This window comes from Balearica regulorum, chromosome 1 (assembly GCF_011004875.1).
Source record: "Balearica regulorum gibbericeps isolate bBalReg1 chromosome 1, bBalReg1.pri, whole genome shotgun sequence".
NCBI lineage: Eukaryota > Metazoa > Chordata > Aves > Gruiformes > Gruidae > Balearica > Balearica regulorum.
In genome coordinates, this window is record NC_046184.1 from 11,535,827 (window position 1) to 11,563,465 (window position 27,639).

Genomic DNA, 27,639 nt, shown 5'->3' on the forward strand with positions numbered 1-27,639 from the left:
CACCATGGTTGCTACTTCATTGGAATTTTTGCTGGCCAGATGACCTATGATTCTCAGTTTCAATTTGTATTTTTCTGTCCTGACATTCTCTTCTTTGAATTACTTCACAAAAGCTAGCTGTTCTTTCAGATTTGATTTTACAAGGCTGAGATTTGTATTTAATCAATTTTGTTGTGTTTTGGCTCAGGATAAAATTAAATGGGTTTTCCACTTCTCTCTGTGAATTTTTGATCAATAGTTTGTAAATTATTTTGGAGTCGAAGTCCTTTGTAGTACCTTCTCCATTTTCATAAAAATAGTCCCATATACCTAGACCCAAGAAAGTTTTGCATACATGTCTAAAACCATGAGTAGTCCCATGGATATAAATAGGAGATAACCAAGGATTTAAATTTTGTTTTATTACCTTTTCAGAGGTGTCACACAGAACAACTAGTTTATATTATTGATGATGAAGAATGAAGTTTAGGGCAAACCAAAACTTCACTTGTGTTATACCTTTTCTAAGACATAATGAAATGACCATTTGTGAGAATTAGGATGTCAAATAGACTTTTACATGCTTTACTGAAGCTAAGGTTCTATGTAAAAGAGAGAATGGCTATAAGAAAAAATTAGAAAACTTTGGAGTTACGACAATTGTTACAACAGTTTCTGCTTTTTGGCCTGCAGAGTGCTGCAAAGCTCACATAATATCACAGACTGGGGGGTATAATCCTGGTATGTCCCTCTGTAATGCCCGCTCCCAAGTGTAACACCTTCAAATGTGATCTTTGTGATCAGTATAAAAGCTGGTCTCCACTGTTAACCTCCATCCTTTAACTTCCCTGTAACAGGAGAGCCTTGGAAATAAAGATTTAATAGGCTGTTATTTATTGTGCCTGTTCTTTATCTGTACTGGACGGATATGCTTATGTAAGTGATAGAACATTTCAAGCTGTTATTATTCCTTTACCTCCTTTAAAAAGTTTCTTTGAAAATCTATTGCACTTTGAAGAAGTATTTTCTCTGGTTCTATTGTAGCTTCACATTTCAGCAGTCACTCTGGTGCCTGCAGTCAGGAAAGACGACAATTAACAGAACAGTAGTTAGCCCATCTCAGTATGTCACCTAAAAATGCCTGCTAGCTGGAGTTGTATTTGCTAAGTTTTGCTCCCAGATTCTTGATAACTTTATAAACTTTTCTTCTAGTGTTTGTTTTAAAAGGCAAAAAGTTATTTCATAAATCTTAGCCCATATAACTGTATTTTTAAATTGCCAATAGACAGGAAGACTTCTGTAATTATGTAGGGTTTTAATAAAACTTTTAGAAGAGAGAGAGACAGGGAAAGAGAAAAAGAAGGAAGAAAAGAAGCAGAAAAGCAGAGAGAAAGTTAATGGGAGAGGCTGATAGAGGGCGAGAGAAAAGGAGAAAAAGAGAGAAAGAAAGAGAAAGAGAGAGAGAAGTAAAAAGAAGAACAAAGAAAAAGAGAAAAAAGAAAAAATAGAGAAAAAGAGCAAAAGAGAAAGAATGAGAAAGTGAAAGAAAGAGAAAAAAGAGAAAACAAAACAAAAGGAAAGAAAATATTAAATTCCATATTCACTGTCAGCTACTGGCAATGAGGCATATAAGTGGTTTACCAGAGTAATTAGTGCTCAAAGTTTTTTTAAAACGTGACATACAGCATTCAAAATTTTGGTTAACTATGCCTCCCATTAAAAATTGGAAGATTATTTCCAGATAGAGTCAGCTTTCTACACCATCCTTTAAATGGGACTATATCAGTCATCCTTGTCATAAAATTCAGACTAATTGTAGATAGTGTGCTTGATATTGTAATCTTGGGAAACAAATACCAGATTATATTTCTTTCTTTCTAGAGAAACTGTAAGAAAAGTACTTTAAATATTGTTCATCTCAAGCTGAGTGACATAGCCCTCTGTTTCCTGTGGGTGCTCAATGCACGTTCTCAGTGGTTTATTTGAAGTATTTCCATAACTGAAGGACATGTGCATAAAATAATCTCAGGCAAAAAATAAAGACAGTTTGTTGCCATTGCTCTTTAATATGTGAATTGAAACCACATTGTTTTATCTTTTGGGAATAAATGAAGAAATACATTGGAATGGTAAAAACTAGCTGATCAGATATGTGGCATGTAAATCTACATATTTTCAGAATTGATGATTTTATTTTCTTACTACAAATTGTTTATTCAAGTGTTTACATGAAAATCAAGCAAAGGACAGAGGGGCTCTTGGGTTTTGGTTTGTTGTTTTGTTGTTTTTTTTCTTCTTAAGGAACAGTAATAAAATTGTAACACTGAACATTTATGGTTCCATAGTATATGAAAGAGGTATTATTTTTCAGGCTTTTATATGTGAAACATTTTGTACCAGACGTAAAAAGCAACTCACAAAATTGTATATTTGAAAATTCCTTGTCCAGCCAATTTATCTCATATTTTTGTTTGGCTGTTTACATCAGAATCTTGGTAGGCTGCATAAAGAGAGAAAAAAGTCATAAATCACTGTGAAGATAATTAATTTCATAGCACCAAAAAATTGGATGACCATCAAATGCTGGCAGGTTGGAAAACATTCTAAGGAAGTTTTACTGCAAACTTGTTCTGTTTTTACACTTTTCCCTAGACAACCTTCATTGATTACTGTCAGATAAAATTTCTTGTCTATGTGGACTTGTCCTTCAACCCAATCTGTAGATTCTTAAATTAAAAACCAATGTTACTGATCTGGGGAGTTAAATATACAATTAATATTAACCTGTATACTGCTATTTTAAGAAAGACTTCAAAAAACCTTGCAGTAATAATACAAAGAAAGAATATGTTTCAGTTTAGTATAGACCACAACTGCAATTCAGCAGAAAAAACCCCAACTTTTCCATAAGGTTTTTCTATGCCACTATTTTAAATGCATTTGTTGCTTTATATCTATTCATATCAATCTGATTTTATTAAGAAGATAATTGTATTTAATAAACTTATAAAAATATTAAAATAGGCCATCATACCAGCTTGTTTAGCAGTATTGTTCCAAATTAAAAAAACTTATTGTTTAATTGCTAAGTTTCTTTTTGGACGTGAAGAATGGGATCAAAACTTTGAGAAAGTTGAGCAAAGCTGATGCATGTGAACAAGCAGACAGCATTAGAATTGTAACTTCAGACCACAGACAATTAAATTTTGCTTCAATCTTATTTTGCTGCAGAAGTTGGTAGCAAAATTCACAGCAGAATAATATGCTAAGGCAAGAATAAACTCTGTCCCTGTTTAATGTGCAGTGAAGCCTAATCATCCATGCTCAAATTTCACCTATAAGAAAAAAGCTTGGCAACAATTAATCTCTATGAAAAAGTGGGGATTGGGTATGGAATACTAAAAATAGCATAGAGAAAAAGTGTTTATGCGTTATTGGCATAGCAAATATAGACCAATCACACTGATATCAGCGTCATTTCAGTGCCAGCATTGCAATACCTGTGGTAAGATCTTTAAGGGACAAAATTGTACTGAAAAAGGTTTCTCTTTAGTATATAAAGAAAGGGAAACAGCTAAGAAATTGAACAATTTGCCCTAGTCTTCCTTTGAGAGTTCCTGTCCTGCAGCCACATGTCGCTTTTCCCTACTTGACTATTTTCCAGTAGCTGCTTTACAAAGCTCATATCCCAAGCAAGGAGACTTTGATTCAAATAAAGTACTCAGAGCTTGTTCTTGAAAAGAATTCAAGCTGAGATTCCTCCTCTGATAACATCTTTTCTGATGTCTTGGCAAGCTTTCTGTCTCTGGGGTTACAAACCTTAAACCAGGAAAGATCAGTGCTTTATGGCCGTGAATTGTGAGGTCTTTTTTGTTGTTTGTTTTTTCTCTGAGCTGCTATTAATATGTCCTCATGTTTGAGACATTGCTAGGAAACTGATGAATCCCCATTTAGGTTTCCTTCTAAAATCTTTAACAGCACCCTAAGTAGAAATTCTCCTCTTTGATATGAAATCCTAGAGAATTTACTCTTGACAAGCAAGTTCTGGAAGCCTTCATTCTCTGAAATTCAAAGGGCTAATGCTTTTGTCTCTGGATTTTGGAATTGCTGAAGTTATTCCATAATGTACAATTCACAGTCAAAGTCCAGATTAATTTTATTCTTTGTTAGTCTAAACATATTGAAAATACCTTTTAAAATATCTACCAGTCTGAGAGATATTAATAGTATTTTTATAGCAATACCTAATTTTTTTAAACCTCTGTACATTAATTTTTTATAGCTGGTCTTTCAGCATTGGTTCTGCTAGGGTCTTCTCAGCATATCTGTCAATGATGTTTCTTCTACAGAAGTATCACATTGGAAGATAAGGACCCTTTGTTGTCTGCCAACCATTTTACTGCCTCTAGAGGTAAAGTGTATACTACAGAGAACCTGTTTTAAACTTTTCCCAAGTTAAAAGCATACATTTAAGTTGAACAAAACAATACATGGGCTTGAATTAACATCTCTGCACTGTTTTTGTCAAAATTTTCCTGGAAATCCTTTTTGTTTGTTTATTTGTTAGTTTGGATTTTTTTGTACACTAAGTATTTTATAATGTGTAAGTAAAGATGATGTCCTGATTTGAAACTCTTCGAAAAATTATTTATTTTTAAAATAAGAGCAATTACTGGAAATAAAAAATGCTCTAGGAAATCCCAAAATAATTCTCCAGTTTGTGATTTAATACATAAAAAGATTTTAGAAAATCTACCCTCAGATTTATGGTTTAGCCAGTTAATGGCTAAATGAAAGAATACTCAGCCAAGTATGTTCTGTGGCTTTACTTAAGTATACTCTTGGTTCTCACTGATTTAAAAAATGCAGAGAGGGGGGTGGATTATCTGAACATATAAAAGCTTCGGAATAAGCATTACTGTTGTCAAAATCACATATTTACACACCTTAGCTCAGGCACTAAAATCATAACATTGGTTTACAAAGCAGAAGATTTTAAAACAAATATGATTGGAGATTTTCTTAGTTGTTTAATATTTCAGACTGATATTTTCAAACTTTTCAACAATAAGAGAGACTAGAAATGTACCTAAAATCTACATACAAATGTGGATTCCCTTGATCATGATTGAGCTTTGTAACTTACTTAAATATGAAAAGGAATGAAGGCTTTCTGAATCAAAAAGGAGCAACAGCTGGAAAAAGGGAGACCTGAAGACTGGGCGATAACCACAGACAAATCTGGCCAAACCTTTGATTTTCAGACTACTTTGTCGTAGAGAATACATCTTCTAATAAGCATGAAAAACCATATCTTTATTTGCTGAAAATGAAAAATTATGGAGAAGCACAAATGCATGCATATTCAAATGGTTAAATAGTATAGAGAGCAACTGTCCTCAAACAAGGAACTCAGTAATTATGGCATGTAAATTAAAGGCTTCTGGGGCTGTTGCTTCATATCAAATGTATTCAACCTCTGTTTGTTTTTCCAATGGCCAGTACCACAACTTGGTTTTAGTAGATTAAGGTCAAAGAGAGGTTCATTTTTTCTTACATTCTTGCACAAAAAAAATCTATTGTAAAGGTTTTGCAGATCAAATTAGGCCCTGAGTAATACGGACAAAGTACATAAGAATTTATTTAACAGTACTGCCAGTGACATCTATCCTTGCTAGACTTCCTTGGCGCTGCAGAGGGAAAAAAGAAGCAAATTTAAACTAAAAGTTTAACATCCTCAGTCAGTATATGTAAACTCTGAGTATGTACAAGTAACAATTCTTCTGAGTGAGGGATTTTTTGCGTTCCTAAGAGTGTATAGCCACAATGCAGGATGTTCCCAAAAAACTGCAGGTGGATATTACTGGGAATTTTTATGAAAATAACTATTTTTGCATGCACATTTGTTTGCAAAAGTTATCTCCTTGTAGATAAAGCATTTAGATGTGGAAATATCTAAATTTTGATCAGATAAAATTTAATCAGGTATTTTCTACTAGTAGAAATATGTTGTATTCTTGCATTTTTCTTTTAGTATTTTTTCCCCAAATATTGGACATAGTAATTTCCAAACTGATGTTGAAGGGCTTCATCAGCTGCCATTGGGCACCATGCCATAAATGGCTCAAATGGCTTTCATACTAGGACTTAAAAATTGTTTTCTTATTCATCTTAACTATTCTTAGTTAGCATATAACGTATGTCTAAAAAGCAATTACAATACCTCTCACACAGGAAAACAATAAAGGATTTATGTGATTAACTGACTGCAGGGATGAATGCTGGATTACCTGACTAGGGTTTAGGACCCAGACCTGAGCACCTGGGTGTCTGGGTATTGGGAAAGTTGTGAATTATATACATTTGAATATTATGAATATATGTGAATTATAATGTGTGGAACCAAGCAAAACCAAGTTACTTTGGAGCTTCTGTTCTTTTTTTAACCTCAGAAACTTCAAAACCATAGTTTTCATTGCCCAGGAGCATGCATCTGTGTATAAAATAATAATACAAACCTTTCAGTATTTTGTCTATGCCCTGCATTATTTTCAATGTTTGTGCCATGAAAGTGCTCTGTCAAGGTGTGAAGCTGCTTGCACACGTCTGTTTTGGGTTAAAGGAAAGTGCAACTATAGTTTCAAGCAAAATCATAGCATGCCTTGTGCCTACAAAGCCAGGTAATAGCCCCTGACGAATTTTTATTTATAAGCTCTGACATAAGCTGAAGGACTAAGAAGCTTTTTAAAGCTAAACAGTTTAGATTATTAAATACACATGGAATTTTACTTGTGAATGCCATATTTGCAGACTACCTCAGGACTTCAGGTTAGTGTCCACATTGCAGAGGGAGGTGTAGGTCTTGTCTTCATCCTTGGGTTTCCCTGGTGGCTAATCAACAAGAAGCCTCATCCGAGGTGCCACGCACTCCCGCTTCACTGCATGGGGCTCTAAACATTTGACTGGTGTGGTGAATTTGCCCTCTAGGACTAGCGGTTCAGATCTGCAGCATTTAGTACGATGACATGCAAAATCCTTTTGGCTGAATCTAAACTGGTGGACTCGGGAGATTCTGAGCTTCTGCTTTCAACTAGCCATTAGTCCCTGTGCTTGGATCTTGTTATCCCCTTCCCCCCCTTCCTTTCAGCCTTCCCACCCTATTTTCTTTTTTTCCTTTCTGCATGAAGAAGTCTTGGGGAGTGAGCTGGAAAGTGCCATGTCTCCAGCTGGGGCTGAGGTGCCTCAGCAAGGATTGACACTTGGCATGTGCTGTAGCTCTGCTTAAACTCTACCTTTCTGAACAGTGTCCAATCTCCCAGTCCACACCTCAATCTTTTCCCTTCCTACTCTCAAGCTCAGTTTCTAAAAAAAGAAAATAGAAGTCAATCTTGCTTGAAATGTGAAGCATAATTGCTTGTTTGAACTTCTCAGGCAGCCTGAGACTTTTTTATCAATCAACTCAGTGTTGAACAATAATTATTACATGCACTTGCTTGTTTTATTTAGCTTATTATCCAATAGGACCATAACACAGCGATATCTATACTGGATACATCAAGAAGTAAAATGGTGTATTTTGAACACAAGAGGTGATTCATATGACAGATGCTGGTTCATTTTGAAAAGCTTTCCTTTAAAGCTAACTGTGACTTGGTATTATTCTGTGTGTGTGTGAAGTTTCCTGCCAAAACTGCGAATATCTAGCATTTCTGAACAGCAAGTTACATCTGAAAAACAAATCCAACTGTGGTTATGGTCAGAAAAGCAAATATAAAAATAGCAGTTTCTATGTATTTGGTCATGTCTGCTTACTTTTCCAACCAAAATAAAGTTTTTTAAACTTTTTTACTCATGTAGACAATCCAGAGCCAATATATCTTTGGTAAAGTGTGCAGTAACTCTTTTCTTTATACATATCTTCTACAGAGATGTTATGCTACTTTCCTAACACAGAGTTACACTGATTTGAAAGTCAGGTTATCAGGGCAAGTTTGCAAAGCTGTCAAAAGAAAAAAAAAAAGGTGGAAAAAAAAAAGAAACCCAAAAATCCCTACTCTTAGCTAAGCCCCAAAAACAGAAAAAGAGATTTATGGGTTAGAAAAAGTAACAGAATATTCTTGCATAAAACTTACAACTTTTGATTCTCATATTTAGATCTTTAGTTTCTCTATGTGCAGATTGAAACTTAACATGGAATTCTTTTTGAAAACTTAAGCATGAAATGAAATTTTTGCAGCCTTCCTTCATTTTGAATTCATTTCAAGGTAAAATTTAATTGAACCGAACTAAAATATTATGCTTCAGTTGTAAAATACATGCGGCAAGAAGACATCAAAGAAGCATCATACTACATTTCGCAGTATATGATGCAGGACCAGAGAGCATTTTCATTTCCCAGATCAGATGCAAACCTTCATCTTGACTGCCTACAAATAGAGCGCCTGAATACAGCATCTATAGGATCTTTCCCTTTGTAATCTCCCTTCCGTCCCTGGCCCTCCACTCCATACGCCTTAGTTTCCACTGAGGGGAAATACATAGGGATTATGTAAAAGGTAGAGGTGTCCCCCAGGAGGTCCCCGAATTTGGACAAATGGAGAACCAGGACCATGGAGTTGCACCTGCATAATATATGCAGCCAAAGAAGCTTATGCCCGTGACTTGAGCTCTCAAGCAGAACTGCAGATATATCATGAATAATACACAGGACTATGTATTAATAATGGGAATCCATATAGCAAAATAGTTTCTCCATTAGGGAGCACCCTAGTCCTCAAGAGATGCAGCAGAAATCTTCCTAAAATTCAGGAGAAATCTGACTACAGGCCAAATACTCCCCTCAGGGAAGTCAGTGGCAAAAATATCTACTTGACTTTAATGGCGCATGATTTTGTGCTTTATACTAAAAAAGGTCACTCATCACATGAATGGACAACAAGTCAAATACATCTGGTCAACAGAATGTGGCTATTTTGGGCTCAGTATGGTGCTATTATTATTTTTGTTGCTTATTGTTTATATTTATGTCTATCTTTAAGCACAGGGAGAAAAACAGAAAACAGAAACTGAGACATGCATGTTCCATCAGTTGCAGTGGACAAGGATTTCGCACAAGGTCACTGGCCAGTGGAATACATTTTCTCTGTTCTCAGGTTGTGCATCTCCAAGGAACTCCTGTAAATTAACTTTTATTCTTGGGAGAAAAACAAGGACAGCAAAAAAAACCAAGCTAGAAATAATTTTCATTCTGCAGATTTCAGAAAGTATATTTTTTTTCTCACATAAATGTGTTTTTCCTGTAATGCCAAATGTTCAAAATATTTTCTTCACAGACTCTCAACTCCTTTCTGTCCCCTTTCTTTCACTTACCAAGGCAGCAATTCCCAAATGGAAATTTTATGTTTGGCCACTGGGCATAAATTGGGTGGGGGGGAAAAAAGTGGTTGGGGAATATAGAAAAAAGTTGAATAAAAGTTAACAATGAACATTTGTGGCTTGGGAAACAACCCATTTTTAAGAAAAGTTGTTTCACTCCAAGGTGTTTATCAGCAGTATGGATAGTAAGTCTGGGCTGGAGAAGGAGACTCGTTTTCTGACTCACACGGCACGGGGCCACACATGGGTCTCTCGTTTATTTGTGGAAAATGGAGGGAAACAGTTTCCTGTGTTGTCACACACTCGTGCTATAGACGGTAGGTGGGTGCACGGGAGAAAGGAACAGTTTAAGTCAGAACTTTTCCTGAAGTGTTTATTTTTTGAACACTCGTGTGTCACAAAGTCGGGTCTCATGATTTTAAACAAAACCCAATGCCATTGCTTCTGTGAGGTTAAAATGAAGTGCAACAGAAGAATTACAACCACTTTGCCTGCGACAGAAGGAAGGTCAGGCTCGCTTCGGACTGAGGCTCCATGGAGCGACGCCAGCCAGCTGATACTTGACCTTTAGATTCCCCAGAGTTGCCACAATTTTGGGGAAGTGGCATTTGTCAGATGGCCAAAGAGGGTGATGGGAAGGCCAGGCTGGTGGCCGGGGCAGCCACGGGCAGGTCAAAGAAAAGGTGTCTCCTTACTGGGACTTGCTTTGTCCCTGGCAGTGGCGTGGGGGAGTCCTGCCAAAACGGCTGTGGATGAAGGTGCTGCCTGGGGATTGGGCCGAGGGGCAGGTGGAGAAAGGGAGAGGTTGTGAAGGAAAATGTCTGCAGGGAGGGAGAGGTTTGTACTGGCTGCAAGTGAGACGGCAAAGGGGGCTGTGTGGCCAGGAGGGGCTGGGGAGGGGGAGGCTCCGGGGGGCTGCACGGCAGTAGTGGACAACAGCCCCAGGCCAAGAGCTGGGGGGCCCGGCTGCTCCTCCTGAGCCCTAAGGGATGGAGGGATAGAGGGAGGGAGGGAGGCAGGGGGGAAGTAGGAAGGGAAGGAGGGAGGGAGGGATGAGGCGGTGGGAGCCCTCTCCTTGGGCTGGCTGCGGGGCGGAGGGGAGGCAGCTCCTGGGGAGGGGAGGAGGAGAGGAGGCAGAGAGGGGATGTTGTTAAACAGTTTCTTACCGTAAGAGGGAGTTGGGACCCAGATCTTTCCAGTTAATCACACAACAAACTTAGATCATCGCAATAAAAAGCAGCTCGGCTTACTCTGCCTCCTCTAGTGACCGGCTGTGCACAGGGTCCTTCCGAGGAGCCATCTCCTCTCCTCCTCCCCGCCAGCCGCCGGGGGGGTCGCCAGCACCATGTGGGCCACCCAACTCCTGCCAGCCTTGCTGCTCCATCAGCTGCTGCTGCTTCCCATCACCATCCCTGTGGCAGGTTAGTTTTTCTATCACTTCGCTTAGTGACCCCCCCCTCCACCTCACAGCTGCATCATTTTCCCTCTCCCTCTCTCCGCCGTGGCGAGGGTGGGTGCTCGGGGCGGTGCACCGGGCGCACACACACCCTCCCCACCCCCCCTATCCCGCAGGTGGGGAGACCCCGCCACCTCCAGCGCCCCTCCGCTCCTACCTGCTCGGCTGGGCAGGCACCTCGCTCCGCAGCGGCGGCCGGGCGGGGGCTGAGGTGCGCCGGTGCCCGCCCAGCGCCTCCCGCGCCCGCGTAGGGCTGCGGTGCGGAGCGTGCGGGGGGCAGCGGGACAAGCCGCGCTCTGCCTGGGGCAGGGTGTCCGCTTGGCGGGGAGACACGGCACGATTTGGTGGTTTGCGGGAAGGTCGCTGCCGCCCGCCACCTCCGCCCCGGGTGAAGGGGCACTCGGGGCTCCCTCAGGACGGGGAGCCCTGGAGACGCCGAGAGCGGGAGAAGGAAATCTCATCGTTGGCCATAGGTGCTCCCGGCCGTTATCAGGACAAGAACATGTATCCTTAATTTCCAAGTGGTAGAATGGATGTTAAATAACAGCAGCTGACAAGGAATACCCAAAGCACAGGACGGTACTTGCTGAAAGGGAATGTCCTTGCTGAAGTTCAGCAGCGTGAACATGCTATTTTCAGACAGAAATACTTGTAATTTCATTAGACGTTCCCGATGAAATCCGGGAGGCTGGGGCGGGGGGGGGGGGAAGGAACAAACAATAAGTAATCAAGTGCTGGAAGCTCTTTAGCTGAATTTCTTTCCTGAAGTGTCCCCCTTGGACTGGATATCTGAAGAGCTAACTCTGTTTCTATTGGCCCTCTGGGGATACGTTTAAGGGGAAAAAAAAGTTTGCAAAGGTTTCTACAAACCTTTCCTTCCTTCCTTCCACCAACATTGTTAGGGTCAGACCTTTGCACAGACAGAAACAAAAGAGAGCCACAAATTCGGGGAAAGGATCTGCCAGGAGCAGGCAGAGTGAGGGCTGGCACACGCAGCGTCCGGGTCCTGGGGCAAGGTCTGAGGGCATCAGGACACATGTACAGCAAGTGATGTTGTTGGCTTCCAAGACGTAACTACATTTTCTAGTAAAAAAAAAATAAATATGTTGAAATAGGATTTCAAAGTGGAATATTGTGTGATCTGAGTGGGCAAGTAAAAAAAAGAGTGGCAGCATCACGGGCAGTAAAACCTGTCATTTTTCCCCTACAGTAAGAGTGTGTTTCTGTAGGATGCTGAACATCTCACCAGAGCTTCTGTGCTCAGTCTGCTCAGTGATGATTTTGTTTTCGTGGGCATTCTTAGCAGGTGACAGAGAGATACAGACACTATGCTACTACACTTTTCTGAACTCCTTTTCCATGTACATTGCAATTTCCATTTTGTAGACGTGTGACCTCTCTGAAAAGTGATGACTAGAGCTATTTAGGAATTTTCTGAGGAAATGTTTTGTTTTTTTTTAACTGGAAAGTGCTGACCTATCAAAACTTTTCACAAAAATTATTCCTTTTAAACTGAAACTTTCTTTGGCTTGGTTCCCCCAAATCCAATGAAAGAGGCAGTTGCAGCAGGAGACATTCACTATACCTTGTGGTACCTGCTGTTGAGAAACCCTCACCTGTGACAAAAACTCATCAGTTGATGGGCTAGCTTGAAAAAAAAAAAAAAAAGTGCAATAACCAACCTCCCCAACTTTATTCCACGGGCCAAAGATGCAGAAACTGGTCTATAGCCAAGTTCATAAGAAGCTAGGTCATGCTTAATCTTTTGATAGTCAGGTGGTTTTTCTTGAATGAGAGAAAGTCCTTGTTCTCCCTGACTGTAGGCTCTTAGCGCTGGTCTGAAGTATACCAAGTTCAATGAATATTTAATCTACCTAATATTCCAAAAAGAGCGATTGAGAGACAGCCTCAGTACTGCCAGTATCAGTGGGTGGATGATTAGGGTTGTGCCCAAACCAATGGGCTCTCCGGTTTAGGAGTGGATGGTTCATCTTGAAGTGGAGGAAAATTAGGTTTCTAAACTTCAGAATTTTTCACAGAGTAGAACTTGTTTTCTGGCCAACTTTCATAGTGACAGTTTCTTGGCAACCCTCCCTTTCTTAATTTTCCTCCCCCACCCGCCTTAATATTAATCAAACCTGTTGTTTGCCTTATGGGCAAGAAAGAGGACTCTTACCACACGCTGCCATTGTGCTTACCTTGCTTTTTAAAACTATATGATCTTCAACAATAGTGTCTGGATTTTTACAATGTAGGCAAGGGGAAATTGTGCCATTCTTTTCTGAAAATATATTGATTGCTTTCTAAACATACATGGTATATTTGTACAGGATGTTGAATTCTTTTCACTGGGATGTTTTTAAGAAGGATTAATATTTGCCTACATATTTATTATTTTTATATATGAAAACCAAACTAAGTGATGAAAGCAGAATTTAAAAATAGGAAAAAAAGAAGTCTTTTGCCAGTGCATGTCCATACTTTTTCTAGTACAGTTCTGTCAAAGCTGATTTTAAATGTACCTAATGATGAGTGTTATTTCTTCTGTGAATGGATCTTTTAGGTTTGGAACCCCATGTCCTAAGTTCTGTGCGAAGACAAAGTCCTGTGTTGCTGAGTTTGCTGACTAATACATGTTGGGTTATATCAATGAGTAAAGAAAAAGGAGGGTGAAGAAAACACTGAGAAATTTTCATGTCAGCAAGCTGTCCACTCTACCAGTTTCCGAGTTTCTTTTTAATATATAAAAGATAAGACGGTGATTGGTGAAAGATAAATGTGCAATGTTCCTATAGACTACTTGTCCGGTCATATCAATAACCTGTAAGTCTCCATCAATTGCACAAAGAAATTAATCTGTAGCTAATAACTTTATCAGGGAGTTTTCTTCCTTGTTCAGATATTCTTATTATTCAGTATTCTTAGAGAGTATCTCTTTAATAAAGTTAATCTAGTGAAACTAAAAGTCACTTTTTAATCAAAGCAAAAAGTAGATTGGTATAGTGCAAAAGAGTGAATGTTAAAGAATTATTTAAATTAAAAATATATTTTTCTGTGAAAAGACTGTCAGCCAATTGTGTTTATTCAAATTTCTCAGCACTTTCTGTAGTTTGGATGATCTGAAACAGTTGCTAATGAAGATGTGGGAGTTGCACTTAGTTCCTATAAATAAATATTGCTTAAAACAAATAAAATAAAATAAAATCCCATAGCCATAATCGATGTATGAATGTTGTGTATTCCTGTGGTCTGCATAGCTAAGTATATTTTAAAAATTTAACGTGATTTATAGTTCCCCATCCCAGCTGTAGATAATCATTATACTATATACTGTCAACAAAGCGAAATGATACTCTGCCAGTTGGAAGACTGTATTCCTTCTGTTTAATGGAATCCTTTTGGTGCTCAGTGCCAGGGGCTGCTTGTTTTGCTCTCACATGTAATACAGCACTTACCCTGCTTAACAGATTTTCTGTTTCTATTAATGCCATTTTCATAAGCAACATAGCAGGAGAATATAGAGTTGAAAGACACGAGATTAAAATGTTGCATAAAACTCTGGAAAATTGTGCACTGAAGTCAAGGAAAGGAAAGCCTCTTATTGGAGGAGCTCATCTGTCATTATCGTAATACTTCAACTGAGGCCAGGGTTGGAAGGAAATGCGCAGTCTCCCTCGGAGAGTGTAATATCTTCCCTTTGGATCTTTATGCTGAACATTAGTTTGCCACTTAAGCAATTCGAACTTTTCCAAGGAGATTTGAAAGCAGGATAGCTGGGCCCCTCGATGGGTAAAAGCTTGATGTGGAGAGGAGAAGGTTGCCCTGAACACTTTGCAATTACTTGTACTGGATGAGTGTTGGAATTTCACTTTATCCCCATGAGCGTTGAGGTGGGGGGTTGAAGGGCAGAGGCTACAAGGCAGCACGAAGGTTAGAAAGGACTGATCTCCATGCTTGCTTGGGAACCTGAACAGTAGGCGAATTGGCATGATATGAGCAACGTTTGTACCTTGCAGTGGGGAAGTATGGCAGCTACAAAGAACTGGGAAGGGGTGAGGACATCCTCACTGTTACCTCATCTTTTTTTTCCATAGGTTTTTTTGGCAGTGCCCTTAGAGGATAGCAGAGCTGTTCCCAAACATGGTTAGTACCTACATGTAAAGCAGCGCTGCGGCAAAGCTGAGTTGGGAACACGCTCCAGATTAGTCAGTGTTGGCAAAATCTAGCTGCAGGAGCGTTCAATGGCTTGTGGGCCTCCACCCATGTGCTGTCTGATGAGACCGGCCATCCCTGGCAGTCCTCGGTGCTGCTGGCCCAGCTGGGGACTGGCTGCTCCCTCCGTCTCCCCCCAGCTCCAGTTCTTCCTATGACTCCCCGCCTTGGCCGGCAGCACTATTTTTATGTATACAACATGCAGCAAGGCTCTTGTCACTCCTCACAGGGGCTGTTTTGCTGACCTCAACAGTCTGTCACTCTTTGCCCAAATCCCTGCCTTGCCTCCTTGTGCTTTCCTCTTTACCCTCCACTCCATGCCCGCATGTCCTTAGTGGTGGCTGAGACCCCGTTGCAAAAAAAGCACACAACGTGCTGGGTGCCTCGGAGGAGACACCAAACGCTTGTAGAGATTATGGAATGCAATGCAAAATGGTGGGGATTTGATTCTTGTGCAAAATGCATAAGAAGACAAATCTTACAAGGGAAAATCCTCTCAGTAATGTAGCCAGAGGTTAGATACAGCAAGCCAGAGTACAAACTGTAGAACATTTGTTTCTGCCAATTGGTCCCAGCATCCTGCTGAGCAGATAACCTTTTCTTGAAAGAAAAAGAGCTGTCCTTTTGCATCTACCATCCAATTTTAGAATATACTATCAGTTGTTAGCATTATCCTTAGCTTCTTGAGCTTTCACACTGACTATAGGAGAGGGTTACAAAGGCAGGACTTTGCACAACCATGAAGTTGGGTTCCCAGTAACATGGCAATCTTTGCAGCTGCTAATAAGGGGTATGTGTGCGTGTGCGTGTGTGTGTGCGTGTGTGTGAGTGGTAATATGCAATGTAAAGCCAAAAAGAAATATCTTTTTGCATTTCCTGAATCTGCTCAACAACTAGACTGAAAGCCAATGTAAAAATAAGGAAAAAATTATCTTTATATTATATATCTATATTTCAACTACTTTCTAAAAATTGTAGATTTTTTTCCATGATGGCTCTTTTGCCAAGAAAATAAATTTCAGAAGTTTAAAATAATCACATCATCCTCCAGATAGCTTTCTGAGAAACTCTTTAACTATGACAAACTAGAGATGCCTCTTTGGACAGCTGGTTTTATTTTGGTGAGTTTCCATCTATACAGCTGACTGCAGTTTTTATGGGTATGGTTGGTAAACTTCTTTCACGCCAAATTATCGTCTTACATAAATAACCGCATTAAACTTAATCTGCCATCTAAGTCTATTCAATCTACAAAGGTCTTTTCTTGGGCACATTTCAGAATTGTTTCAGTTTCTCATTATGTTGGTCTTTCTTTCTTCCTTTTTTTTTTTTTTTACCAAATGAGAAGTCATTTGGAAAAGGTGTTCACTTTTTTGCATTCTAGACAGGAATCTGGACATTTCTGATACTGAAACAGGCATAAGGAGAAGTCAAAGTAAATAAAAGTAAGTTAAAAGTAAGTTAAAAGCACTGAGCATTAATTCTTTTTATCAAAGTGACTCTGTTAGGACTTCCTTTAAGAGAGAAAATGGCCTTGAATGTATTTGTCTTTAAAGTGCTTCCTAACTGTTCTCATAGATAACAATGCTTTGATGATTCTATTAATGATTTTAATATCAACATTCACCTTTAACATCTTTTATTACTGTGACCATACACTTAACTTAAGCACATGGTGTCTGAAACCATTTAGTTACATCTACTTTCACCATCTGGTCAAGTTTAGGTTTTGGGTTTTTTTCCTTAATGAAGCCAGTATATTTATGCTGTCTTAGCAGGGTCTGCACCAATGTGCAATTTACCCATGATGTTTTATATCCTTTGAAAAGCATTGTCTTGGAAATACATAACTGAATTTAATTAGAAGTATCCCTTGAACCACGTTTTATAGACAATTTAAACACCTCACTGCATTTGCATACTTCCTTCAACCTAAGTATGCCAAGAACTGTTGCTTTACTTCAAACCTTACTTGTTGGTTTTTCTTCTTACACGAGCTTTGCCAAATGCAATTTTATGCATATCATTAAGCATACTTTCTTTTTTTATTTTCATATTAAATTTTCACTATTTATACTGAGATAAGCATTCAGCTTTGATAGCCCTTATGAAAAATGTTTTCTGACACTGTGATAATCCATGGTTTTGCAGATTTTTGCTTTGTACATTTTATTGAGATTTAACATTTGCTTGTTTCTTTTTTTCCATTCATATACATACTTAAGAATATCTTTGCCTGGGTGTTACCATGCAATTTTTGTTGAGTATGGTGTTCCCTGATAAAATGTTTGCTACAGTTATTGTGTTGAACTGTGCTTTCCTGCATTTATTTCAGATGTGTTTAGGGTTGGGCTTTTTTCCCCCTTTTTTTTTTTTTTGTAAGGTCTTTAGTCTGATGGTAAATTTCTGATTTTTTTTTCTCCCTAAAATTTAAGTCACATGAAGTTCAGCCTTCATATTAATTTTTTTTTTTTTTTTCTAGCTCATTGGGGAAATCCAGTTTACTTTGACTTGCAGTGATGATTATTTGAAAAATTAAGTTAATAGCTAATCTCATTTTGACATTCTGACCTGGTTATCAGTTATAACACAAATAATTCAATTTCTAATTAGTCCATCTGTTAACTGCTCAAGGTCAAGTGACTTCATTTCATTAAAAACATGATGCAAAACATTAAACAGCGATCTAAAATGCCAGTGGATACTAAAGAAAGGGACTATGCCTGTTCTATATTTCTGAAATACTTGTAACACTTTCTAAGACCAATTTTCTTTACTGGAATATATTTTGAATCTTCAGCTTCTTTGAGCTTCCTACATAGTGTGTGGACAATTTCCCTTTTTGTAATTTTTCTCCCCAGTGCCATCTTATTTTGCATTTCATTGCACTATTTGGAAGGCCTGTAGTTGATTCCTGCAATTCTCTGACAGTATCTTCCAGCCTAAGGAATTTAGTTATCTTTATTTTCTTGATTTATTTTTTTTCCCCAAATATTTAGTTTATCTCTGACATCTAACAAACATAATGAACAGTGTCATGTGACTGTCCATATTTTTTTTCCAAACTGAAAATTATAAAAGGTCTTTTTTCCATCCATGGTATGAAGAAGACCTGTATCCAACTTACTTACATCAGCAATTACAACAATAGAAAAAAAAAAATAAAAATCATTACCCCAGAGAGTTGAAAGTTTAGCACAACAAAGCAAATAACTACCTAATACAATGCTGAAGTTCTGCAAGTGTAAACAAACAGGATAAGGAAATAAAACTCCATACCAAACCATCAACATTTCATTAAGAATCTTGATTTAAACATAAACCTTTAATTTAAATGTATTTATTTTCTCATTTGGAAAATTTGGTGTTGAGTTTTGATGTGTTTGTTCTGTATAATAAAGTGGGATGTAAAATTAGAAAGAAATGAAAGGAATGAAGCTTCTCACATTATCACGAGACTTCACGACATGTTTCTTTAAGAAAGCACTAACTATTGCATAGACTAGACTGAAACTTGGAAACCCTGGAAGCTGACACGCCAAATGCATCATTACTCTTGTTTAATAAAAGCTTCGTAGAGTCTATGACAAGCCCATAAAAGCAGCGATTTTTCTAGGGGAGACAGCCAGTATGCTTCGGTTGTACTCTGCAAGACTGTAACTCTGAAGCCTAAATATATATCTATATTAGAAAAAGCTGGAGTGACGGATGAAGGAGAAAGGGATTACCATTGAGGTAGATAGTGTCAGATAATTTCATGGTAAACTTTTGCTGTAGACAATACAAGTAGCGTTTTGATCTTACTATAATGGGCAAAGGTGATCTTTTGGCCTGTTGATGTCCTGTATGCTCTTTTGATTACCACAACAAAGGCATCATATTGGCTATATTAGTTTATTGCTGCTAAACAAATAATGCAAAACCAAATCCTTTTTGTGGATTTAGTGGACTAAGACCCGAGAGTTTGAAACTGGACTTGCTTAGGTATATGAACTCTAAATGGCCTGAAACTAGATTTAAACTGAATTCATTGACTCTCAAATAGCTCAGTATCAGACCTATTGTTCTCTGCAAGGTGTGAATTTTTAATTGAGATATAGAACATAATCAGGCAGTTTCAGGATGAGTAGTGTGATGGTGTGGGAGCCCAAAGCCCTTTTTGGTGTGGGACACAGGGCCAGAAGAGAAAAAGGAAGTTACTTTGCTGCCATTTTGCCATAAGCTCAATGGTTAGAAAATATCTGCAGAGCAGGAGAGGTCAAAATACAAACACCTTTGCTGATTCAAACCTATTTCTCTTGTTAATCAAGCATGTGTCTTAATTTCTATGGTACTGAATGTTATGGCATCCATTTCTCTCAGTACATGCTGTTTTACTGGTTCTATTTTGTATAAATGAAATTGCAGTTAAGTAGGTTCTGGAATACAGGTACTGCAACATACAAGTGAGTTTTCTCACAAAAATGCTGTAGAATTATAATTTACTATACCTCTGATTATTGATTTGGCATGCCAAGAAAAGGTATTGTTTGAAATCTTTTCCCCCCAGATGCTCTATCGTTTCAGCAGTCTCAGTTAATTCTTCGCATCTGAGACCTCATATGAAAAGATAGAAAGGGAACACAAAGTTGAGTTCTTGTAGCTCCCAGGTAAATGTCTTTCACTGTATGGAACCTTTTTTCTTCAGTAAATATTTAAAGCATTTTATGAAAATGGAAGAGCTCCAGCAGAGACTGTGGGAATCCCAAATGAGAATATGGAGTACTTGCCCAATGCTGTATTCTACTAGAGCAAATGTGGTCGTTCCCATTTCCTTGGGCACTGGTTGAGCTCTTCTTTTTTCTGTTCAACCAAGGTTGCTATCATGTTAAAAAATAGAAAGAGGCACCACTCTCACTCACCTTTTGGAGGAATTTAGTAAGTCAACTGAAGAAATATTTTCAGTTAGTGGTTGTTGAAGAAAAAAAAAAGTTGATTCCTATTTGACTGGATTCTTTTGTGTTTGAATCAGCTGCTATTATTTTCAAATTTAAGTGGAATGTCAGACTCCCTTCGTAATATGATATTCAACTACAAGAAACATCAGAGGATATGGTCCACAAAAAAACCCAAAGTCTTGATAAATCAAAGTTTAGGAAACTGAAATGAATGGCAATCACAAATGAGGAACAATAGTTATAGCATATTGCAGGATAAACTTTAATGTAGAACATTTCTAGGGCACTATTTTAATTAAAATTTTAATAATAAAAACATCTAATTTGAAGTTTAAAAAGCTTATTTATTTTCATTTATTTTATTGTTAGAGTTGTAAAAGTACTACTTTGCGGTATTCTGATGGTTCTAAGAGTCACATCACAGATGCATTTGGCCCTTTGCCTTTTGGATTATAGGCAAGTCATAGAATGTTGTTGTTTGAAAGCTAAAGTAAACCAGGCTGTTATGAATTGCTAAATGTAAGATCAAACCCATAATCCTCTTTGGACAACTGCTAGGAAAAGAAGAAGAAAAAAAAAAACAAACCACAACTGTGAACCGTGTTTTTCAGGCAGAACAGAATTTCTTGATTTTTTTAATCATATTCTTGCATGCTAGCTGGTGAGTTTAAGAAGCTGTTATCACTGGGAATTAAGATAATGACACTTATCAGTAGATGGGAAATGTTAGCATCAGGAACTGTAAGAAAATACTTTGATTTTTCTGTACAGATTCTTACCTCCATTTGACATAAAAGTCTTGGCTGAGACAACATAGAACTAACAAATATGTCTTGTAAAATAGTAGATTGATAAATTTACCACAAAAGCTTTATAGAAGACATGTTTTTCTGTTGTCTTAAACAGCAGATGCAATCCTTTTTGCAGCACTTTGGCTCTATCACAGGTATGGCAAAAAATAAAACAGCTTCAGTGTAGACACAATGTCTTCCAGTAACAGGGGGCTGACACTTGAGGCAAGAGTGTCCTCACAGCATTTCCCTAACATAATGGCTCATTTTGAGTACACGTGCACTGCACAAATACAAGGCTGAAAATGCTTAAGAGAGCTACTATGAGTCCCTACACGGCACCAAAACTATTAATATTTGATCTTTTCATCTAAAGCTTCTTCATATAATGGTAACATGGATTTGGAGGTAAATAAATTCTTTTTTCTGAAAATGTTTGCACTCTGAATTAAAATTGCGAGCTATTAGGTGTAGGGGAATAGCACAGTTCACCTTCAGCAGTTGAAAAAGGAGGAGAGTAGGATGGGGTGAAGATTATTTTATAGGGACATTGCAGCAGAGATATTCTACTCCTTTGATTTTCTTTTTTTTTTTTTTTAGAGGCTGAAGCTTGGTGAAATCTAATTTAAATGTCTTTGGTGTATTTTTAGGTGTCTTAGGGATAACTCACCACTGAGAGGTGTGATTTAGCTGCATCCAGTGAAAATGTGAGCTCACTAAATGATCAGGATTGAAGTTCTGCAAAGGGAACACCCTTAAGCCCTCTTTGGCTCTACAGCGTGCGGAGCTGTCAGTAACTCCTTCAGAGCCTCAGCTGTTGCAATTCACAGAATTACTCTGAGCTGCTGCACAGAGTGCACCAAGCAGAAGTTAACTGACCTCAGTGCACTCTGCACTTGCATGAGGAATTAGCTATTCAGGATAACTGAGCGCTAGGCTGAGATTTCATATATTTGAAAGACTCTGGCAAAATTTAATAAATTGATCCTGAGCATTCGTGTTCTATTATTGTTGCAGATTCTATAGAGAAAAATGAAAGGACAGCTGTGAAAACAGTTATATGGAAAGAAGTTATGAAAAATTCTGTTATCTACTTTGTCAGTTAAGGAGGTATTCATTCACCTAACCTTACCTGGATTAGCTATCTGATCGTCTGGGATCATTGAGCGAAATAGGAGAAATAGATCCAAAGGGTAATTTGTCCTCCCTGTGTTACTCGTCTGTCACAACAGGGAGAATCACTCCCCAGAGGTACTCATCTGCCTTCACTGGTGATGCAGCAGCATACACTTGCAGACTGGTTTCTACGGAACAAAAAATAAAAATATACGTACATATTGGGAAAATTGTGGGTTATTCTTGCAAAAATCAAAGACTTCTCTTGCACTTTAGCCAAACATCTCTAGCCAATCTTCCCTGCTCCGTTTTGTACTCTTTCCTCTGGGCCTTTCAACAGAGACATGGAAACCAGATCAGTGCGTTCCTTTTTGCAGAAATCTTTGCAGCAGTGCAGACTATTTCCATGCTATGGCCTCTGCCTCCCCTCATCTTCTTTTCTGTAGATGAACAACTCTAATTCAGTCAGACCTAAACTGGACACAGCACTGACACTGAGTCTTCACTGCAGCAGAGGGACAACAAATGCTTATTTTGTGCCACCTCCGGACTCCACTTCTTTTCACAGTTTGTGATAATAGTTTGCTAGTTTAAGAACAGTTTATCATATTCACATTGTGATTCTCTATAACATTTATATCCTTTTCCTTCTCACTGTAACTACGGTCTGTCCATCCAAATAAGACCTTTGTTATCTTTTTCACTTGAGTTTTTAATGGAAATATTTATAAGATCCCAGATTATTATTATTATTATCAGGCATATTTTGAGGGTTCTGAAAAAATTTTACAAAGGGTGAAAAACTTTCCTTTTACCCTATTCTAGCATTATGCAAGTTTTTATTTGAAATTAATTTTGCTATAATTCCTACCATTCCTTTTTTCAAGAATGGAGATAACCATCTAAAATAATCAATTCTTCTCAACCACCTGCTTGTACCTTATTTTTGTGAATTTCTCTATGCTTTAGGTACCCATGTTCCTATAATTCCTAATAAATGTTATTCATATCTAATGCCATCTTTAGTCTCTGCAGTCTTCATTACAGTGGTGTTTTTGGGTTTTTTTTTTTTACTTTTTTGCTTCTTTCTTAGAGGCTAAAGGAAAAAGGAGAAATCCTCTTCATGACTTCAAAAAAACAGGAGAGTTGATGCTCATTAAAGTAAACAAAACACTGGAAGTAAAAACCAAGCTGTTAAATACCACTGAGCAATGTGCCAAGAGATGCAGCAGGAACAAAGGACTTTCATTCACTTGCAAGTAAGTAATGTATCTCTTTTTTTTTTTCCCTAATGGAACCTATGTAACACCCTTTGACCAAAGGTCTCTCTGTAATTGTCATCAGTGGTAGCTTGTACTGAGGACAACCTAAAGATTTCTGTGATCTTGTTCTATCTGTCCAGAGAGTGTCAGTCTTTTCTGAAGCTTTATCTGGGTTTTTCTGTCTTCTTAGCTTGTCCAATCTTTAATATTATCCATAACATAGCTGAAAAAATGTACTCATGTTAAGATGTGGATGACTTGTGCTGCACTGTAGTGTTCGGTGAACATTTCTGAGATTTTTATGTCTCTTATAAAATGGTTATTGTCACACATCACAGCTGCAGTATTTCAGCACCACTTCAGACCATATTCTGTCCTCATTCTTTGCACATTATTCCTGCTGAATTCAATGGGAACCTCACACATGGAGCACAGACACATGCACTGCTGAAGTTCACTGGCAAGTACTACTAATCTGATACAATGGAATCAAACCTGGGCTGCACAATCACTACAAGTATACGATAGCTATTCTTCAGCATCTGCTGTCTCTTCAAAACACATCACGCAGCTGATTGCTTGTCTGCCTTGTACATATTGTCTACTATTTCTTGGAACAAATCACTATTGTTTTTCCCATGTATTAGACTTAAATTATCCCCCTGGCCTCTCTTAGTCTAGACCATTAGCAATAAATTAAAGGACATGAATGCAGGAGAATCTTGGAGAGAATGGATGACTTCTGTACTGGTGAGTACTCGGCTAAATGTGAGCCTGATCTTGAAACATAAAAATGTTTGGACAATCGCTACAAATGGAAGCTAGACCAAATGTGATAACAAAAGCTCTTCCTTGGCAGAAAAGGTCCTCAACCATCATTTAATCCTTCTTTAAGCCTTTAATTCCAGTGCTGCAAGATCTAGTTTGTATTGTTTTGTACTTTGACTATTTATATATGTAAACAATGAGTAAAGTTTACTTAATTTCTGTTAGAAAATATTTTCCAGGCACTAATATTTTTCACATGGTACAAGTCACTCTTTTTCCTATTGGCAGAGCTTCTACTGATATCATTGCCAAGTGGATCCAGTTGTATTTAATACAACAAGAGATCCTTGAGTTCTGATGGTCAGCAGTGAGGAGTGTTATAAAATTAGATTTCACAGTATAAAAAAATTCCTCATTTGTGAAGAATTTCTTTTTTACTGGGACAGTGTCTGTCTGATGGATTCATTAAGGGGCAGATTCTCCCTGCCTTAGTCAGTAAAGTAACGTAGAGGAGCCATGAGGGACTTCTTTGACAACACAACTTGGAAGAGTCCTAATCACAGATAGCAGAACAGCAATCAGTCATGTAACTGTTTTGCACTGAAGATGAAAAAAGAAGTACAAATCCGACTACTCGTGTTCTGAAATTCCATTTTCCCTGACACATTTTTAGCAAGGAAGACTAGGAGCAGAGGTGTAGGTGGTTAGAGCTTGCCCGTGCTACCACTATGCAGCAGAACTAGAGGGATTTTCTGTATCTGGGAACATTCTTGTGGTTTCCCATTTGGCCCCAGATGAGTCCTGTTGTAGTGTGCGTAGTTCTTTGATGCTACTGTAAACACATATTTGACATGTGTTCCCTTTAAAGGAACTAGCGATTACTAATGTTTCCCTTTTATTCCTGGGATCCTCAGTCTTTAACTTCATACAAGCATATGGTTACTACAAGGTGAAATTTGTTGCCAACTTAAATTAAAACCAATTAGTTTACCGGTTGCTGTGGGAGCATGCTAAAATAAGACAAGTAACACAAAATGGCTTTTTAAATACTTCAAATATAAGACTTGGATTTTCCTTTGTTTATTGGCATTTTCATGGCTTGATTCTGATCCTCCATATCCACGCAGTAGTTCTTCATCACTTAGGTCAGAGCAATGATATTTTATTGTCTGGATGCACACTCAATTTGTTTAAGTATTAAAATCAAATAAAAGAGAAATACTTTGTAACATAATTGTGACAATAGCACTGGGAGCAGCAACACCTGGGTCTGTGCCCTGTGAAGTACACAAGCAGGAAGAGTGTTGAGTTTCTTTTCTGCCAGAAAGTGGTGAAGTAGCAGATTCCAGGCGCTACAGACTTATAAAGGATCAACCACTCCTTATTTTCCAGGGGAAAAAATATTAAGATGACTTTTGATTTATTTATGATGAGTTTCTGTATCACTTGCAAATCAATTTTCAATATTATATTTGATAATCATTACCCTTGGGTTTTTAACTTTGACACCTTTTTGTTGGGGCTAATATATGTCACTTCTCAGAAGGAACCTTTCCTCTTTTCTCTTGCTGTCATGCTTGTGCAGATCTAGATCATTTCCAACTGAGTTACAAGATCCTTATCTAGACTTGTTTCTTCTTCATAACACTATTCCTAAAATCACCCATCGAGGTACCCCTTAGATTCACTTACCTTGCCTTTTTGACTTCATAACTCTGTGCATCATTTTCTTCCTTCCCTACAGCTTTATTAACCTGCTGCTGAGCTGTTCTTATTCCTTTGTTTCACCACCATTTGCAGTCCATTACCCCCACTGTTTTCCTTCAGTCATCCTTGCACCTTTTCCCACTACATTTCTTATGGATGAGAAAAAGATAATATAGTTACAATTTCATTGGCTATGCAGATAACATTGCAGATATGTCACTTCTTTACCCCAAAAGCTGTGCCTTTCTTTTCCTTTGCTACCTGTTTAATTTCTGGCATGTCTTTGTATTTACATAGAAAAGGATTCCAGTATAGACCACAGGATTCCAGTATCTGATCAGCAAACCTACTGACTATCTCAGTACAAATAGCAACAACAAAAATTGTTGTGATCGGCAGTATCAGTAGAAGAAAGTCCAAGAATTTTCTTAAGTATGTTGTCTTTGGAAGTGTAAAAACCCTCCAGATTTAGTCCAAGAAAAGATTGTTAGAAACTTTTATGTGCAGAAGTGGCTGAAGCCAAACTGGAAAGAAACCAAAAGGCAACTGAAAGGCAAAAACTGAAAGAAATGTTTGTAAACAGTGCATTCTGCATTCCCACTTTAGGAGGGAGGAAGGGAGAGGAGAACGTAATTGGAAAGGCTGGAAAGGTCAAGGATATTTTTGTGAAGATGGAGTTAGAGGCTCTTGGATACGCTCATATTTGAGAACTAGCCAGGAGAGAACAGAAGGCTGAACAAGGGCAGAAGGATGAAGGTTAGCAGGTTGGAAACATTTGGAGTCAACAGAGTAGAGAGAGCAGTTGGATAAAAAATCTGTTTGGTGATGGAAACGATAATGAAGAGGATGTTTGAAAGAGAAAAGAGTGGGGAGGTTGGATAGGATCTTGTAATATTTTTAACTGAAGCCAGCAAGATCTCACATGGAAAAACTTGTATGGCAAGAGGGGAATTAAATGAAGATCAAAGAGCTTTGAGTTGGGGGATGTAGTGCTCAGGAATATGGCACAGCCACAGTATGGATGAAGTGTGTGAAATCTGTGTGTCTTTTGGAAATTATCAAGTAGTGTTAAAATGCCTTCTCAGATCAGAATAAAATATCTCAGAAGATTTGGGATGACTGACAGAACTTTGTGGTGGGCTGGAGACAATAGTATCACAAAAAAGTGATTTTTTATTTGGTTCTAATGAGAAATTAAGGGAAAAATGAATTTTCAGTGGGGTTTTTTGTTGTCTGTTTGTTTTCGTTTTTTCTTGTTATTGGACTAACTCTTGCCTCCACCAAGGCAGTCAACTGTGTTTTTAAAATCCTTTAAAATATTTTACCTACACTTAATGAGATTCCTTTCAAAATTATGTTAGGAGAAAAAGGTCTGCACATTTAATTTAAAATATTGAAAGTGGTTTTATTGTTTTGATTTCTGTTTGTCTTTCTTGCCCCCCCATCCGCTCAATTCAGTACATGTTGTACTCTATCCTTGAAAGCAGTTAAAAATAAGAGAAAGAAGGAAAACAAAAGCAAAGCAAGGACAAGCTCTAGGTACACTATCACAGTTTAGATTATTCATAAAAATAAAAATAATCTTGTTTTTAAACAGCTCTGTTGTTCTAGGCAAGAAACAGACTCCTTGTGCTTGAATTTTCCTCAAGCCATCAGTGTGAGATACTTAACTCTTTCAGAAGCATGTTGTAAGCAGAGGAAAGAAGGTGTTTTAGAGTCTTCCTTTTTTTTTTCCCCCTGAGAAACCAGCACAACTGGGGACACAAATGGAGTCACATTTATCTCACTTTTAAAATAAAGGTCTTTAATGACAAGGGAACTCTTAGATTAGTGTGAACAACCAAGCTGGTATTTAATGTAATGGCCACATCAATTTAATTTCTTTGTTTCTTTGTTCTTGTCAGCACAGTTGTGGGTTGAAATTGTAATTTGGGCTGTTTCTCTGACTTTCCCAGTAAAAATAAATCTGATGTCATTGCATGCTCCTTGGCAGGCCATGTGTCATTATTATAAACCACACAGAGATTTTTTTCTCA

The 27,639-nt window shown here is 38.1% G+C and overlaps 1 protein-coding gene and 1 long non-coding RNA gene across 5 annotated transcripts in view; one reads left to right on the top strand and one right to left on the bottom strand.

Moving 5' to 3' along the window:
* Positions 1–963: 963 nt before the first annotated feature.
* On the bottom strand, positions 964–7,338 carry LOC142600033 (uncharacterized). The gene is made up of 3 exons (XR_012833500.1): positions 7,272–7,338; positions 2,398–2,479; positions 964–1,051 (listed from the first exon to the last, which is right to left on the bottom strand). It is a non-coding gene; the product is annotated as an uncharacterized LOC142600033 (long non-coding RNA).
* Positions 7,339–10,463: 3,125 nt separating this feature from the next.
* The window catches only part of HGF (hepatocyte growth factor), a 61,392-nt gene continuing 44,216 nt past the window's right edge, over positions 10,464–27,639 (top strand). For 2 of the 4 annotated variants that reach the window (XM_075772567.1, XM_075772657.1), the window contains exons 1-2: positions 10,464–10,775; positions 22,960–23,125. In XM_075772567.1, the coding sequence (XP_075628682.1) occupies positions 10,700–10,775; positions 22,960–23,125 (242 nt within the window). In that variant the 5' untranslated portion in view covers positions 10,464–10,699. Of the gene's footprint in view, positions 10,776–16,406; positions 16,479–22,959; positions 23,126–27,639 lie in introns of all 4 variants that reach the window. The other 2 variants (XM_075772827.1, XM_075772751.1) reach the window with 2 other exon arrangements.